Here is an 18,239-nt window from a genome sequence, read left to right as displayed (position 1 = left end):
GAAGCAGCCAGGCACACAGCCTACTCACACCTCCGGAACCAGAGAAGAACAGAGCTCTTGGCAAAAGCTAAGTACTTGGGTATATTTTCCCATGCAACCCCCTCAAGCCAGCTTCAGCAGCTGACTTCCCGGGGCCTGAGATAGGCCCTGTTGACCACCTAGAGCCATCCTCCCTGCCTTGATGAACGAATGAATTTGTAACTGGGGGAAAAGATAATTGGCCAGCTCCATTAACCGGGAGAGCTCAGGACAGAAACGGCTCCTATGCAGCCATAAACGGTTCGTGGACTTCGAGTACCTTTTCCTTCTGCGTGGACCTGTGTAGGCCTATTTTGGGAGAATAAGCCCTTGTTAGCAGACTCAAACCGTTTCACCTGTGTGGCGGTGAGCTGGGTGTTTGATGTTTGACATTGCTTTACCTATTAAACACGGTCCTCACCTCTCCGCATCAGGGGCATAAAGACTGGTAGCTCCATTCAGATCACCCAGCCATCCGCTACGGGGGTAAAAGGATAACCAGTACCTCCTAGTCCTTACAACCAAAAACACTGGGTGCCCATGGTCTGAATGCAGAACCCACCCACCTGTACGCTCTAGAGAACAGGGGCACGCTTTCCTCAGAGATATGTACGGGAAGATTCTCAGCCCCCTGCCTTATTCATAGAGTGACCCCCTGCTGCAACCAGATGCTGGTACCTACACCAATCACCCCTGCCCCTCTAAGACTGTAGGACAGAGCCTGTACCACACATTTGATGATAAGCTAGCTGGACACCTGAGCGGAACTCATACAAGAAAAGTGAATGGACTCCTAGACTGATATACCTGATAGCAGCTCTAGCCATCTGGGGACAGGATGTCAGAGCTCCAAAGGTGAAAATAATCAAGCTAGCTCACTCAAGCAAACCATTGGGGCATATCAGAAAAAAAAACAACAGCAAGAAGCTACGACACAGTAAGCAAACATAAAATAAATTAATACAATAATTTATAGATGGCTCGGAGAAAAAAAAAATTTTTTTTTTTTTCGGAGACAACAGTGAATATCAAGTCACATAAAGAAACGGACCATGATCACCTCAACATGCTCTCAAAACAAAGAATCCAGGGATCTTCTAGATGAAGGTGCATTCCTGGAATTACCAGATGCAGAACACCAAAGTTTAATATACAGAACCCTTCAAGACATCAGGAAGGAAATGAGGCAATACACAGAACAAGCTAAGGAACACACAGATAAAGCAACTGAAGAAATTAGAAGGATTATTCAGGAACATAATGAAAAGTTTAACAAGCTAGAAAAATCCACAGACAGCAATCAGAAATTCAGAAGATTAACAATAAAATTAGAGAATTAGATAACTCAATAGAAAGAGGAGCAGAACTGAGCAAGTAGAAGCTAGCATTTCTGAACTCAAAGATAAATCACTTGGCACTAATATATTTGAAGAAAAATCAGATAAAAGAATTTTTAAAAAATGAAGAAACCTTTAAGAATCATGTGGGACCCTATCAAGAGAAATAACCTACGAGTGATTGGAGTACCAGAACAGGGAGGGATAACAGAAAATACAGAGAAAATTGTTGAGGATTTGTTGGCAGAAAACTTCCCTGATATTGTGAAAGATGAGAAGATATCTATCCAAGATGCTCATTGAGCTCCACATAAGGTAGATCTTAAAAGAAAGTCACCAAGACATATTATAATCAAGCTTGCCAAAACCAAAAATAAAGAGACACTCACAAGAGCGGCAAGGGATAAAAGAAAAGTCACCTACAAAGAAGAGCCAATAAGAATAAGCTTGGACAACTCGGCAGAAACCATGCAGCCAAGAAGGCAATAGGGTGACATATTTAAAAAATTGAAGGAAAAAAATTGCCTGCCAAGAACCATATATTCATCAAAACTGTCTCTTAAATATGAAGGTGAAATTAAGACATTTCCAGATAAACACAAGTTGAGGGAATTCGTAAAAACCAAACCAAAACTACAAGAAATACTAAAAGAGAGTTCTTTGCTTAGAAAATCAATAATATCAGGTATCAACCCAAGACTAGAACACTGGGGAGAGCAACCAGAAGTCAACCCAGACAGGGAAATCCAAAAAAAACAAAGCAAGATTTTAAAAAAAAAAAAAAAACCAACACAGGGTAACGGCCATGTTATTATATAAAAGCAGACAACATTACAATAATAAAGAGGGACTAAGAAATGTGATTATACACCTTCCATATGGAGAGGAAGATAAGGCAATACAGAGAAACAAAAGTTAGTTTTAAATTTAGAAAAACAGGGGTAAATAATAAGGTAACCACAAAGGAGACAAACTATGCTACTCATCAAAATAAAATACAAGGGAAAAATACAGACTCAGCAGAAACAAAATCAACAACAACAAATATGAGGAAAGGACAATATATAAAGAAAATCTACTCAGTACATAAAATCAAGTGGGAAAAAGAAACTGTCAACACACAAAAAAAGACATCAAAATGATAGCACTAAATTCATACCTCTCTGTAATTACCCTGAATATAAATGGACTAAATGCACCAATAAAGAGACAGAGAGTGGCAGAATGGATTAAAAAACAAGATCCATCTATATGCTGCCCACAAGAGACACACCTTAGACTTAGAGACACAAAAACTAAAACTCAAAGGATGGAAAAAAATATATCAAGCAAACAACAATTGAAAAACAGTAGGAGTGGCAATATTACTTTCTGACAAAACAGACTTTAAAGTTAAATCCATCAGAAAGGATAAGGAAGAATGTGAAGCCCTGAGAACTTTGACACACTGCTGAACGCAAGGAGCAGAGGGAGATGTTGTAAACTGGTAAATCTGAAAAAAAGCATAATGCTGAGCAAAGTACACAAGTCTCAGAAGAATACAGAGTTATGATTTCTTTTATATAAAAATTTAAAAACAAGAAAAACTAAACAATTTGCTCTTTAGTGACATATATACAATTGTAAAAACTAGTAAAAAAACAAAGGACTGATGTATCACGAAAGTCAGGACAGTGTCTATCTCTGGGCCAAGAAAGGGGAAGAACACACAGCAGACTATAAAGATACTGGCAATATTCTATTTCTTAATCTAGGTAGTGGTTATATGAATGCTCACTTCATTACTGTTCTTCAAATTGTGTGTATGTATTTAAATTTGATAATTTAAATTTGTAAATTTTACATTTGCTATGTAAATTGCACAAATGTTTAAAAAAAAGTTAACAGTCAACACATTACACATTAAATATAATGAAACTTTACAAGAACTTTGGCAAAGTTCTACTCGGTCGCTATGAGCCAGAATCAACTCGACAGCACTGGGTACCCATATATCAGTTATAAAACCTTATTCTTTATAAGGCTTCAGATAACTATTTTTTTTAATAACCTGCCTATATTCTCTAACAATTCCCCATTTGTGTCCAGTTCACAGTGCCAATCCATCTAAAGGCAGGAAGCACTAGCACTCTGAATTAGGACCAACCTAAATTGGAGACTTTGCTTTCAACTCTCAAAAAAAAACTTCTGCCAAATCCTGTAAGCACGGGGTAACAGATTTTAAATATCAAACTAAAATAACGTTAAACGATAGTAATTAAGGAGGTACTGCTATTAAAAGCATTAAATGTTAGTCATTACTTACCCGAACTATTCCTGTGTATAGCACCAGGTTTCCACTGCCTTCCAGGACCAGCATGGTGTCTATTTTCTAAAGGACAAAAAAATCATTTTCGAATCTGAGCAAAATTAAAAGATTTTGTTACTGAGAAACCTGATGAAGCGCAATAATTTTTAACTACTCAAGAAATGCGCCTGCCTTTACCTCCACTGGTGCTGCATCCTTTGCCTGTATGTTGGTGACAGAGCCAAAGATGAGCTGGGCTTTATCATTACTCTCTTGAAACTTCACACAGCTAAATATTAAAATAAAAAAAGGAACCAAATGATTGCTATATGCAACAGCCTGGAAGGATCTCAAAGGCATTATGCTAAGTGTAAAAAGACAATCTCAAAATTTTACATACTATATGATTCCATTTAGATAACATTCTTAAATGACCAAATTATAATGTGAACAGATTAGTAGTTGCCAGGGATTAAGGACAGGGTGGAGGGGTGTAAGATGTAAAGGGGGTAGCATGCGGGAGATCTCTGAGGTAATGGAAAAGTGCAACATGTTGACTGTGGTGGTGTTTACACAAATGTACACACATGAGAAAATCGGATAGAACCATACACAAACACACATAAATGAGTACATGTAAAACTGACAAAATACAAATAAGGTCCGTGGACTGTACTGATGTTTCCTGGTTTTGATAATGTGCTACAGTAATGTAAGATGTCACCCCTGGGAGAAAACAGTGTACAGTACACAGCATACCTCCCTGCACTATTCTCCAACTTCCTATATGAAATATCCCTCCATGCCCGCTAGAATGACTACAACCAAAGAGACTGACAATATCCAATGCTGACGAGGATAAAAAGAAACTGGAGCCCTCGCACATTGCTGGTGGTAATATAAAGTGATGCAGCCTATTAGGAACAGAGTGTGGCAGTTTCTTCAAACGTTAAACATGAATTTACCACTTGACCCAAGCACTCCACCCCTAGGAAAGAAAAATGAAACCATTTACTGACACAGAGATTTTTGCTCAAATGTTCACAGCACCATCATTCATAATGGTCAAACAAACCAAATCTCTACCCACTTATGAATGGATAAACAAAATGTGGTGTATCTATACAATGGAATACTACACAGCTAGGAGTGAAGCACTCACACACATTACAACACGATAGATCCTCAAAAACCTCATGCTAAGTGAAAGAAACTAAATGCAAAAAACAAAAAAAAAACGCATATGATATAAGACTATGTGTCCAGAAATGCTAATCTACAGAAGTAGAATGCAGATGACTGGCTGCCTGGGGCTAATAATGGGAACAGAGAATGACTGCAAATGTGCACAAGGGATCTTCTTTACGGTGACGGAAATTTTCTAAAACTAGACTGCGGTGGTAACTACACAATTCTGAAAATTTACTAAAATTCAGTGAATTGTACACTTAAAACAAGTCAACTTAAAGTATGCAAATTATTTCTCAATAAAGCTGCTTAGAAAATGTATGGTTTTTTTCAGAGAACTAATTGAAAATACACGCACTTACCGTAACTGGAGCTGGGACTCTACTAAAAAGCACAAGAACTTTTGCCCACATACGTCAGACGTAATGAACACTTTTGAAGCCTGTGAATTTTTCTCTCTGCAATAGTTAAATTAATAAAGTAACTGTCAGCACTGGCCCCAAAATCTACCACAGTAACTATTAAAGTCTTCAAGAATATTCTGCAAGAAATCTAAAAACTACATGGGCCAAGCAATACTCTTGAAAATACAAAAACACATCTTAGAACTGAACTTCATACTCTCTAAGGCTGCTTTCAGCTCTTTGTTTCTAAGTCCATCACACGGCTTTATTTTTTTTAATTTACAATAAACTTTATCATTATCAATGGACTTCTTAATTCCATATTATGCAAGTTATCTACTGCTAAAGCAATGCAAACTTGAATTCCTACCCCTCAAGGGTTTAAGGGGTCAGGCTTTCTATACAATGACCTCTCCTATGTATTCTCTCTTCCTCTCAGATTAGACCTCCTCCCACCCATCTTGTTTACAAACCATACCTCTAATTTCTAAACCTTTATTTATAGAGTGGAATAATAGACCATAATACTGTAAAACAAGAATCTTTCAACTTGCTAATAAAGTATTTAAAGAAGAGTGATTTTTAAATGTAGGAAATTTTTATTTTATATATAAAGAACAAAAAAAAAGGCCCTACTTCAACACTGTATTCACATCTTTACTTTCCCCTGACTACCTCTCCCCCTCCCGTTCCTGCCCTCTAAAAACATAGACTTGTCTTGTATTTCACAGAGAAAATGAGGCTGTAGGTGCTTGAGCTCAACGTCTTGTCCTATATATCTGACCTATATCTGCATGGGTCTGTCAGCGTGTAGTACTGTGGGGGCTTGAATGTTGCTGTGATGCTGGAAGCTATGCCACCAGCGGGATCACCCATGGTGGACAAGTTTCAGCCGAGCTCCCAGACTGAGACACACTTTGAAGAAGGACCTGGCATTCTACTTTTGAAAAAAATTAGCCAGTGAAAACATGAATAGCAGCGAAACACTGTCTGATATAGTGCCGGAAGATGAGCCCCTCAGGTTGGAAGGCACTCAAAAATATAACTGGAAAAGAGCTTCCTCCTCAAAGTAGAGTCAACCTTAATGACACAGATAGAGTCAAGTTTTCAGGGCCTTCATCTGCTAACCTGGCATGACTCAAAATGAGAAGAAACAGATACAAACCTCTGTTAATAATCAGAACGTAGAATGTATGAAATACAAATCTAGGATGTAAACTGTCAAAAATGAAATGGAATGCATAAGCATCAATATCCTAGGCATTACAATTGAGCTGAAATGGACTGGTATTGGCCATTTTGAATCAGACAATCATATGGTCTACTATGTCGAGAATGATAAATTGAAGAGGAATGGCATTACATTCACAGACCAAAAGAACATTACAAGATCTATCCTGAAGGACAATGCTGTCAGTGATAGGATAATATCTATACACCTACAAGGGAGACCAGTTAATACAACTATTACTCAAATTTACACACCAACCACTAACACAAAAGATGAGGAAATTGAAGATGTTTACCAACTTTCGCAGTCTGAAATTGATCAAACATGCAATCAAGATGCATGGATAATCACTGGTCATTGGAATGTGAAAGCTGGAAAAAAAGAAGCATCATTTGGAAAACATGGCCTTGGTGACGGAAATGATGCCTGAGATCGAATACCAGTCTTTTAAGGCCAACAATTTCTTCACCGCAAATACCTTTTGCAACAACATAAACAGCAACCATATACATGAACCTCGCTGGATGGAATACACAGGAATCAAATTCACTACATCTGTGGAAAGAGCTAATGGAAAAGCTGAATATCATCAATCAGAACAAGTCCAGGGGCCAACTGTGGAACAGACCATCAGTTGCTCGTATGCAAGTTCAAGCTGAAACTGAAGAAAATTAAAACAAGTCCATGAGGGACAAAGTACCACCTTAAGTATATGCCACCTGAATTTAAAGGCCATCTCAAGAACAGATTTGACGCATTGCACACTAATGACCGAAGACCAGATAAGTTGTGGAATGACATCAAGAGCATCATACACGAAGAAAGCAATAGGTCATTAAAAACACAGGAAAGAAAAAAAAGACCAAAATGGGTGTTAGAAGAGACTCTTAAACTTGCTTTTAAATGTCGAGTAGCTAAAGTGAATTGAAGAAATGACAAACTAAAAGAGCTGAACAGATTTCAAAGGGCAACATGGGCAGATGACATGTGCAAAGACCTGGAGTTAGAAAACCAAAAAACACGCTTAGCATTTCTCAGCGTTTCTTCATTTTCTACTGAAGAAAAAACTCAAGCCTCGAGTTGCAATATTGAAGGATGCTATGGGCAAAATACTGAAGGGCAGAAGAAGCATCAAAAGAAGATGGAAGAAATACAGAGTCACTGTACCAAAAAGATATGGTCGATGTTCAATCATTTCAGGAGGTCGTATATGATCAAGAACCAACGGCACTGAAGGGAGAAGTCCAAGCTGCACTGAAGACACTGGCAAAAAGCAAGGCTCCAGGAACTGACTGAACACCAATCGAGATGTTTCAACAAATGGATGCAGTGCTGGAAGCACTCATTCGTCTACGCCAAGAAACTTGGAAGACAGCTACCTGCCCAATCAACTGGAAGAGATCCATATTTATGCCTATTCCAAAGAAAGGTGATCCAACCAAATGCAGAAATTACTGAGCAATATTATTAATACCACACACCAGTAAAATTTTGCTGAAGATCATTCAAAAGCAGTTGCAGCAGTACATTGAACGGGAACTGCCAGAAGTTCAGGCTGGATTCAGAAGAGGATGTGGAACTAGGGATATCACTACTGATGTCAAGTGTCAGATGGATCCTGGCTGAAAGCAGAGAATACCAGAAAGATGTTTACCTGTGTTTTGTTGCCTACACAAAGGCATTCAACACCCATGGAAGCAGCCGTCAAGAAATCAAAGGATGCATTCATTGGGCAGATCTGCTGCAAAAGACCTCTTTAAAGCGTTAAAAAGCAGAGATGTCACTTTAAGGACAAGGGGTGCCTGATCCAAGCCATGGTGTTTTCAATCACCTCATATGCATGTGAAAGTTGGACAGTGAATAAGGAAAACCGAAGAACTGTGCTGGTGAAGAATCCTGAATATAGGATGGACTGCCAGAAGGAAGAACAAATCTGTCTTGGAAAAAGTACAGACAGAATGCTCCTTAGAATCAAGGGTGGAGAGAGGTCACCTCACATGCTTCAGACATATTATCAGGAGGGACCAGGTCCTAGAGAAGGACATCGTGCTTTGTAGAGGGTCAGCAAAAAAGAGAAGACCCTCAACGAGATAGATTGACACAGTGGCTGCAACAATGGGCTCAAGCATTACAACTGTGAGGATGGCACAGGACTGGGCAGTGTTTCATTCTGTTGTATGCAGGGTCGCTATGAGTCAGAACCTACTTGATGGCACCTAACAACAACAACATATTTGCATATCAACCGTCACTTTCTTTCCCCAAGGCTAATCTACTTGTGCTCCTTTCTGACTCCTTATTCCAGCAATCATTTTCTCTCCACTATACTCATTAAAAGCTCAGTTGCTAACCAAAAGATCGGAAGTTCAAAACCACCAGCCACTCCTTGGAAACCCTATGTCGCAGTTCTACTGTTCTATAGGGTCGCTATGAATCAGAACCAACTCAACAGCACCTAACAACAACAACGTTTTCAATGTTTTCCCTGCTTTGGGTATATTTCTTGTACCCTATTTCCTTATAGCCTTGAAATACGAAGATGAACTGAATATTAGACGATGTTAAGGACCTATTATTTAGTCCTTGGTTGGGTATAAAAACGATATTGTGGTACAGGTCCACACTGAAGTATCTAAAGGCAACACGTAATGAAGACTTATTTTAATATAGTTCAGCAAAAACAATACTCTCCCCTGACCCTGAAACTTCCTCTAACTAGTTTTGCATATTTTGCCCTCATTTTAAAATAATTTATGTGCCTATGTTCATTTCCTTACTCCCTGCTTACTTTTTCCCCCACTTAACTCCCTCCAGCCTGAACTGCTCTGGCTGAGGTCACCAATGTCCTCCCTGCAAATCCAATTACCTCTTCCCTACCCTATCTCCTAGTGCCACACTTTTGTAGCACCTGACAATACTGGCACCTCTTTCTTCTTGAAGGCTCTCTTTTCTTGTGTTCCACAATATTCCCTACTCCTTCTCCCACCTGTCTTCCTGCTTTGTCTCTTTCTGGCAGCTACTTGTTTCATTCCATGCTCAAAATCTTGAGTTTCTAAGTCTTCAGTCCCTAGCCTTCTTCCAATTCCCTGTCACTGAGTTTTAACTATTTGAGGGTCACAGACCCCTCTAAAGGATGTTAAAACCCTCCGATTAAGAAAAGGCCTATCACTACTCAACTACACACACACTCTGATTACAACTCCAGAGGGTTAACAGAACTCCTGCAACCGCAAAGTCATTTATGAGCGCCCTCACCCCCCAAGGACCTCTATAAACCTAGCCTCTACATACTCCTTAAACTCTAATCTACCTCTCTTGCCTCAATGTCCACCTATAAGCTGGACAATATATATGTTTGTTGCTCTGCTCTGTACCCTGAGCTTACAGCTCCATAAAGGGCCTTCTTACAGCTTTTCTGAAACAGAACAGGCCTAAAAGGGATCTTCAGAGTATAATCTCTCTATCTTAAGCCTCCTCTCAGTCCTTTCCCTTCCCTCTGTGCAAGCCAAAGTGTTTGTACTTGTAATTCCTTGAATGTGCCACACATTCAAACTTCTGAACTTTTGTTCTGCTAATACCATTGCCTACTGTGCCCTTCCGCACTTACCTGCCTGGCAAATACCAAACCCTATCAGCAGAATAAGCAGTCCCTCCTTGTGCCACCATCCTTCAAATAGCTGTCTCTCTTTTGAGGGTAGGGAGTGACTTACTCACCTGTTAAATCCCAGCCACTAGCACAGACACTGGTATACGGCCTAATTAATGAGTGAATTATTAAAGAGAACATAACAGGAGAAAGGTCACATAGAGGGGAGGTTTGATCTGTGTTTTTCCAAAAAGCACAGCTGACACTAAACTAGCATAAAGGTATAACTTAAAAAAATTATATAAAATCCCAAGTTTCCTAGTCTACGGAAATTAGTTCTGTTTCTCCTTAAACCAAACAGCAAATACCTCAAATCTGATAGATCACTACTACTAAGTTATGGAAGAAACATCAAATGGATAAAGAATATTTTATGACCAATTTAACTAAGATCATTAATATCCTCTATGGAAGTGGCCTTAAACTATATCTCCAAGTATTTTTGTAAGTATTAATGACTGATCATAACTGATCATTAATAAGTGATCACTAAAAGAACACTGTAAGCAAAATATCCAGTATTTTCCAAAATTTTTGGCAACATTTCTGTTTGAATATAAAAATATATACTCCAAACCTTGTATTAGTAATCGTTTCTGTCCATAAATGGTCAATACAAAGTTCAGGAACAATTGGCTCTGTTTCTGGCGCAAAAAAGGAGTCATTAGAAGTACTATTTGGAGAATGGGAAATACTGTGTCTTTTCGGAGACTGATTATGACTTGAAAGGTTGAACCTCTGCACCCCTGAAAAAGAGTGCACTCCTAAGGCAGGAGAATGGGCACGACTGCAAAGTAAAACAGAAGATGAGAGTCCATCACAATCAGAAACGCACGCTACAGAACATACTTTTCAGTATTCTATGCATGGAAGAGCATTCATGGCATAATTTAACCAGAAATACATTATTTTTTAAAGTACCTACTTAAATGGTTCAAGTTAAAGTGCTTTACCATATTCTAAAAATGTAGAACTTTTTGTTAGAATTCATTCTTTCAAAACTAAAATTTAGTTCTTATTCATTTTCTGCCTCAGAAAAAGAAACTGTTGGTTATTCAAAAAGGTCTAAACTATGTTCCTGTACAGTCAGATATGTATCTAGTATGCGTGCATGTGTGTGTATACCAAAAAGAAAAAAACAGTAAAACTAATACAAATGAAGATTAAAAAGTAGTACAAAATATTTTTGGAATTAATATTCATCAACTGCTACCATTAAGCTACAGCAATGGGGCAATCAACTTAAGATAAGCATCAGCAACTTCTAAATATAATTCATCAAAGAAAAGTGGCAAAGAAACTTGGGAGGCTTAGTAAAGTAGCACAAATGGGATGATGGCTACTTTGCCTAGAAAATACCCAAGAGCTATGAACAGAAATTTTAAATCCTTCAAAACTGAAGAGAAACTCAGAAAACAAGGTATCTTATTTTTTACACTCGCACATTTCATTCCCACCTGAGAGCTGCCATGTTGGAAATAGAAGGTGAACGAGAGTGTAGACTGGGTGATGAGGCTGAGCGGCTCTGACTGTGGATGGAGGAATAATTCTGGAAAGGTGAAGTCACGGGAGAATCTCCTTTGGAGAGGCTTCTGAGGTGAGCCGTGAGGGAGCTGCTGGTGGCCACATTCTGCGGGGTTCCCCCCTGTTCGGAGAACTTTAAAACAACATTCTCTTCCTTAAGTTAAAATAAAGAGAAGGAAAAAAAGAAAACTCTAATTAAATTACAAAGGTAGTTTCCTTATGAGAATGCAGGGTAGATGCCAGTTACTTAACAAACAAAATTCTTGGTTCCTAAAAACCTTGATCTATTTCACAAATAATTCTTCCAAAAACACGTGAAGGTTTCCGTATTAACTACTCTTTCATATTCAGAAATGACTTGCCTTTATCCTTACCTCTGGTTTGACTCTCCGGAGAACCCACACAGAATGCAAACCTTGAACGGTGTCATATGTCATCACAATGGAGGGGTCAGTATTGAGGAAAACAATTTTCATTGCATGATCTACAACATATTGCACCCGTGATGAACCAAAAAGACCTTAAAAATACAAAAGAAATAATCAGGTGTAAAACCATAGACTTAACAAGACTTTTCTTTATGAACTGAGTTCTTAAAATTCTTCAAGAGAAACAAAGCCAATTAAGGCACAAAATACAGTAATATATTGCATAATTAGCCCTTGAATTTTTAATAAACTTACTTTGGATATCAACTTCCTTAAGATATATTAAAGATGAGAGCATTACAAGGTTCAATTTCACACACGTCCAATTAAATGCTCAAGATTTGTGCTGACTCGCCATTAAATTCATCAGCCAGAGGTACAAAGCTGTCTCTGAAGGTCCATGACTCCTTCAACAATTGACTTATTTACAACTTGCAATCAACTATTCTGCCAAGTTTGACTTCTCTACTGGTTCTTCTCTTCTGGATAGGTTTCCATATGCTTATTTGACAGTTGCCTAAACGCTACCCTCTGAGTTAAAATATTAGAAAATAAAAACATGATTATTTTATAAAATAAGTATTTTATAAATAAAAAAATCACTCAATTCCATCACCTCAAAATTTACACTTTTAAAATTTTAGAGATTTTTCTTACAGTTTTTTGTCTACACATATACAGATACTTCCTATGTCTTTGTAAAATAAGACATACTTTATTTACAGTTTTGCATCCTACTAACATTATGAATAAGCAACTCCCCAGGTCATTAAATATTATTCAAAAGATAAGATCAATAATGGCTACATACCATTCCATCAGAGGCCCTAACATGTTTATTTAGGTTGTCTACAATTTTTACCAATATAAATAACATAGAATAAGATCAACAAACCTTTTCTGTAAAGGTCCAAAGAATAAATATTTTAACCTTCCTAAGCCACAGATTTACTACCATATAGATTTCTTTTTATCTATAATTCTTTAAAAAGGTAAAAACCATTCTTAGCTTGTAAGCTTTACAAACACAGGCTATGAACTGGATTTGTCCTGTGAACTATTAGCTAGCCCAGATATAAAAGACCCATTACCAGTATTTCAGAATACATGCTTGGAATAAAGTCTTAAAACTAAAACTGGTCAAAAAAATAAACATTTGTTTAATCAGTAAGTCCTTATTATAATAACCTATCATCGTATTTAGCCATATCTAAAATTTAAAGATAAGCATCTAGAACTACTTGCAGGGAATATTAATTCAGAGACCCAGAAAATTATGTTATCATAAGCAGGAAAAACAAAATATAAAAAATGTACACAATTCTGCCCTATGGCCCTACATTACACCTACTCCTCACTTATCGACTACCTTGTTATTGGACATTTTGCATTTGCAACATGAGTAAAAAATCTATTATCCTAATATTTTGTGTTTTACTATCCTAATATTTTGTGCATTATATGACTTATATCTGGTAGTAATGAACGCCAAGGTGCAAGGCAAGAGTAATGCTGGCTATAATGATTAAAGTTATATGTCAATTTGGCTGGGCCATGATTCTCAGTGGTTTGGCAGTTATGTAATGATGTAATTTGGCAGTTACGTGACGATGTAATTTGGCAGTTACGTAATGATGTAGCCATCCTCCATTTCATATAATGCCAATTTTTTGGAACTTAACCATGTTGCTAAGTAAGGAGTGGGTGTAGTTTTTTTCCAAAAGTAAACAGTATTAGCTCATTCGAGTATCATTCAGCTACTTATTAATTATCGAGGAACAGAGTCATCTACACCGCATTGTCAACCCCATTGCCATTGAGTCAATTTCAACTCATAGCAACCCTATGGGACAGAGAAGAAATGCCCCATAGGGTTTCCACAGCTATAATCTTTACGGAAGCAGAGTGCTACATCTTTCTCCCGTGCAGCGGCTGGTGGGTGCAAACCACTTACCTTTTGGTTAGCTACGCACTTAACCGCTGCACCACCAGAGTTCCCTGAATCATCTATAGGTTAGTAAATGTATCAGTATTCATGACTGATTTATAGGGAAGGCTCTGTTTTTACTATACTTAAAGAATAACTATTAAACAGTTAACACCATGGTATTCAAGTTCTTAATTTAATATAAATTAATTTCAAAATAAAATATTTTTATAAAACGCTTAAACATTATTTTCATAAAACAAGTGAAATTTTTGTGAGCTCATTTTTTATTTCATCCCTTCCCTCAAATAAACAAAAAAAGCCTAGTAAAAGAAATTACAAAAATACACTTACTTCCAGATTTACAAACAAGTGGTGTTATTTCATCTAGTGGGTGCAGCATGCTGAACAGAGTGGGTAAAGGTTTTCTAGCAATAAACAAATAATAAATCAATGATCAACACAAGATGACTACATTTGTGTAAAGTCTGCATTTTCCTTGCAAAGAAATTATCTTCTCTAGATTACACAAGTAACTCTATACAAACCTATGACTTAAAAGCAGACCTTTAAAATTTTTATACACTGTCATTCAGAGTATTTTCTACTTCATTCCTAGAAACTTCTCCTTCTCTTCTACAGCGTAATTCTATACACACACATGCACAGAGGGAAATCAAGACAGCCCAGGGAATATCTGGAAACAGCAGTCGTCACAACACCAGACCAAGAGAATAATGGGCATAGGCAGTCTCTCTCTCGGTCTGTCTTGGTGATAGTGTGTCTACATCAGCTAAGAAAGAAATTTAGTTTCTTACACCTGCTTAGAGAGGGACGCAGTTTAACTTTTTTTCTCCCAAGTAAATGCAAAGTCTGCATTATTTTTTTTTAAAAGAGTGATAGAAAAACAAAGACAGATTTTCTACCTGAGCACAGAGAGAAACCCATAAGCAATTTTTTAAAAATCTACTGTCTACTTCTTGCACCACACAATAAGAGATGCTGTATGTGTCTGCTCTTCAATGAGTTCACAATTTACAAGAGAGACAAGGCAAAGACACAAACCACCAAGGAGAACCTACCATTTATTGGGCACCTAGTATGTTCTAGGCCCTGTGCCAAAGCATTATACATTAGCTCATTTCATGGTCACATAAACCCTAAGAGGTAAACAACAGCATTCCTGTAACAGATAAGGAAACTAAGGCTAATTCTAATCATTTGCCCAAAGTAACACAATGAAAAAGTGGCAGAGCTAAGAATGAATCTTATTCTTTTTAATCCATTTCTCCATTCAATTTTTCTACTTGGGGGGAAAAAAAGCTGTAGGTAATTAAGTAGCAAGTGAAAGAAGAACTAGCTTGTAAGTATACAATATTGAAATTAAAGAAAATGGCAAATATCAGTGCTATCAATACAGAAATTATCATCATCCTGAAATTTTAGGTATACAGTCTTACCTCAGGACCAAAACAAAAAAGCCAAATAATATTCTGCACTAAGTAAACTGAATACCTGGGAGGAACTGGAGGCATCTCATGGGAAGAACTGCTCCGTTCAAACAACAGTCCATACTTGGTGGGCCAAACATTTGCAACCTATCAGGTCAAAGGAGGGAAGGAAAGGGAGGGTTGGAAACAAAGATATAAGTGAACTACCCTTAATAAAATGTTCTTATGCAACATACAGAATATTTACTTTTTTTTTTTTTTTCAATTTAATAAGACCTTTACAACCACCATAACTAATATTAAAAAACAAGCAATTCTAAGGAGGAAGAGAAATTCAATCTGAAATTCCCGCCAGTGGCTAAAGTCAGCACCCAAAATGACAATACAATAAAGTCTTAACAATAGCATCAGGTATGAAAAAGATGACAAGAAACAGGAAAAAACACTAGCATTGCACATGTACCCTATTTAATATAACCAAACTATATTTCTTACATATAATGTAAACTGACAAAAGTCTCCCAGAAAAGGCTTTTTAATCTTTCCACTTAGCTCAATAGGCTAAAAATTAAGATAGGATCATCTTAACTGTTTTGAAACTCTGTAATTCACTTCACCAGGTTCTTTGTTTATGTAAAGGATAGAAAAATAGTAAATCACTAAAGCTGCTGAAATGTAGTTATTTTATTTGAGTAAAAATAGCATTCTTTATTACACTAACATATATAAGAGTAGTAATATTTCTGAAACTAATTCATTTAAGAATGTTTTCTAACAAAACATAAAAACCTGGAAACACTCAAGTTTACCTGAAAAGGTAAAGAAGCTATGTAATCCTTTCCTTCTATGCTATGCATGTTAATACATGAGCTTTGCAATATGCATATGCATTTTTCCACTTCATCATTACCTAAAAAAAACAAGTACAAGAAGATTTTGGAAATTTTTCTAAAGAGTTCAATCCAAAAAGCACAAACTCTTTAACGCACAATAGGAAAATTCTTAAGCTAAACCACTACAAGTAAGTGGCTATTTATTTTGAATGAAGAAAACAAGGAGATAAACATTTGGAATCATCGTAAGACAAAATAAAATTTCAAAAAGAAACTTACTGTAGGCCTTTTCAGACTTATCCTGTGATATAATGAAGTCACACCACAATGCCTAAAAGTAAAACAAAATGCTTACCTAAGAAAATTGTATCTAAATAACAACTACTAACTACCAGTACCAGCTCCAATGAGTCGCCAACTCATGGTGACACCATGTGTGTCAGAGTAGAACCGAGTTCCACGGGGTTTTCAATGGATGATTTTTTGAAAATAGATCACCAGGCCTTTCTTCTGAGGCACCTCTGGGTAGGCTCAGACCTTCAATCTTTCAGCTACCAAATGAGCACATTAACAGCTTGCACCACCCAAGGACTACACTAATGGTATCTAAATAATAAAATGGCACCTATGCACCTACATAGTAACTTTCCCTCCTCCTGAGCTTAACACATACGCCATGAGAACCAAGAATAGGAATAAGTAAAATTAGGCTACTTAACAATAAATATTATAATGAAAGATCAACTGTGTTTGCAACTAAATTTTATAAAAAGAAAAAAATTTTAAACGACTAGATAGACACTTTGCAGTAAAACTGAGTTCCAATACAGATAGCCCTCAACTTAAAACAGGGCTCGGTTCCAATAAGTCTGGTGTAAGTTCTGACATAAGTTGAATACCTCATTTTTTTTAGTTTTCACTGTTATTGCCTTTTATTATCTTTATAAATACGATCTTTATCTGTCTTTGGGGGTTAAAAACATTACATGTAAACTTACATATATTTTAATACGTACCTACATACATAAAAAATAGACAAATCATAAAAATTTACTGTGACCACAAAGAGTTGGATAACATTTGTCATTTTGTCAGTTGTGGTATTAACTCCTCTTGCGGAAGGTTCTGGATCATTTGGATAATCCCTGGGAATCAGGATGGTATTTCTAGTCAGAAAATTAGTGAGACTTGTCTGTATGGTCCTTTTATTTTTTCCTTCATATATTTCACAGTAACATCTCACTGCTTCCCGAATGTGCCTATCGAATTGGCAAAGCGATCAGCGTTTGCATCCATGTTTTCAAGCAACTGAATCCTGTGATTTAGTTTAGAAAAAACTCCAACCTTTACACTGTAAAATTTTTTGACAACTTGTCCTTCCTCTTACTCGTTATTTCTTTCTTCTCCAGCACTTCTTTCCTCTTCAAAATCCAGCAAGTCCTGATCTGTGGATTCCCCTTCTTAGTGATCTATGAGCTGCTCCACATCGGCAACATCAAGTTCTAAACTCAGAGTTCTTGCCATATGGACGATTTGCCCACCAATGTCTGCAATCACATTATCCTGATCAATTGCTTGGAGCGTGTTCACGTAACTCAGCAACTTTTTCCATATCCCCTGCATGCATTTTCCTTTAACTTCCTCCCAGGAAGATGCAATGTTCCAGATACACTGACGGTCGTGAGGGTGGTCCGTCGTCACTCGAATGCATTGTAAGTTGGGGACTATCTGTAGTAAGTAGTTTAACCTGTATTAAACCCTATATCCTACACAAAGCTTAAAATCTAGTTTTTGTAAGCTATTAAAATCTAGTTACCACAAGCTATTTTGTAATTCAACCTTAACAAAAGATCTTACCATTCTTAGTTACTTTCCCTTTTAAAATCCTAGATAGGCTCCCTTCTGCATACAATTTAAAATTCAAATTTCTTGGTTTATACACAAGGTCTTTCACAATCTGGATCC

At 37.1% G+C, this 18,239-nt stretch overlaps 1 protein-coding gene across 7 annotated transcripts in view; it reads right to left on the bottom strand.

Moving 5' to 3' along the window:
- The window catches only part of ANAPC1 (anaphase promoting complex subunit 1), a 184,694-nt gene that overhangs the window by 152,624 nt on the left and 13,831 nt on the right, over positions 1-18,239 (bottom strand). For 2 of the 7 annotated variants that reach the window (XR_010317985.1, XM_003417402.4), the window contains exons 4-13: positions 16,554-16,605; positions 16,251-16,351; positions 15,506-15,588; positions 14,345-14,418; positions 12,010-12,155; positions 11,569-11,789; positions 10,689-10,898; positions 5,193-5,288; positions 3,841-3,931; positions 3,661-3,726 (exon numbers count right to left, since the gene is read on the bottom strand). Coding sequence is in view for 6 of the 7 variants with exons in the window: in XM_003417402.4 (XP_003417450.2) it covers positions 3,661-3,726; positions 3,841-3,931; positions 5,193-5,288; positions 10,689-10,898; positions 11,569-11,789; positions 12,010-12,155; positions 14,345-14,418; positions 15,506-15,588; positions 16,251-16,351; positions 16,554-16,605 (1,140 nt within the window). In the remaining variant the exon portion in view is untranslated. Of the gene's footprint in view, positions 1-3,660; positions 3,727-3,840; positions 3,932-5,192; positions 5,289-10,688; positions 10,899-11,568; positions 11,790-12,009; positions 12,156-12,318; positions 12,575-14,344; positions 14,419-15,505; positions 15,589-16,250; positions 16,352-16,553; positions 16,606-18,239 lie in introns of those variants that run through there. The other 5 variants (XM_023557036.2, XM_010597103.3, XM_023557038.2 and 2 more) reach the window with 5 other exon arrangements.

This window comes from Loxodonta africana, chromosome 15 (assembly GCF_030014295.1).
Source record: "Loxodonta africana isolate mLoxAfr1 chromosome 15, mLoxAfr1.hap2, whole genome shotgun sequence".
NCBI lineage: Eukaryota > Metazoa > Chordata > Mammalia > Proboscidea > Elephantidae > Loxodonta > Loxodonta africana.
Note: the sequence above shows the minus strand (reverse complement) of the source record. Positions and strands in the feature narration are given on the sequence as shown.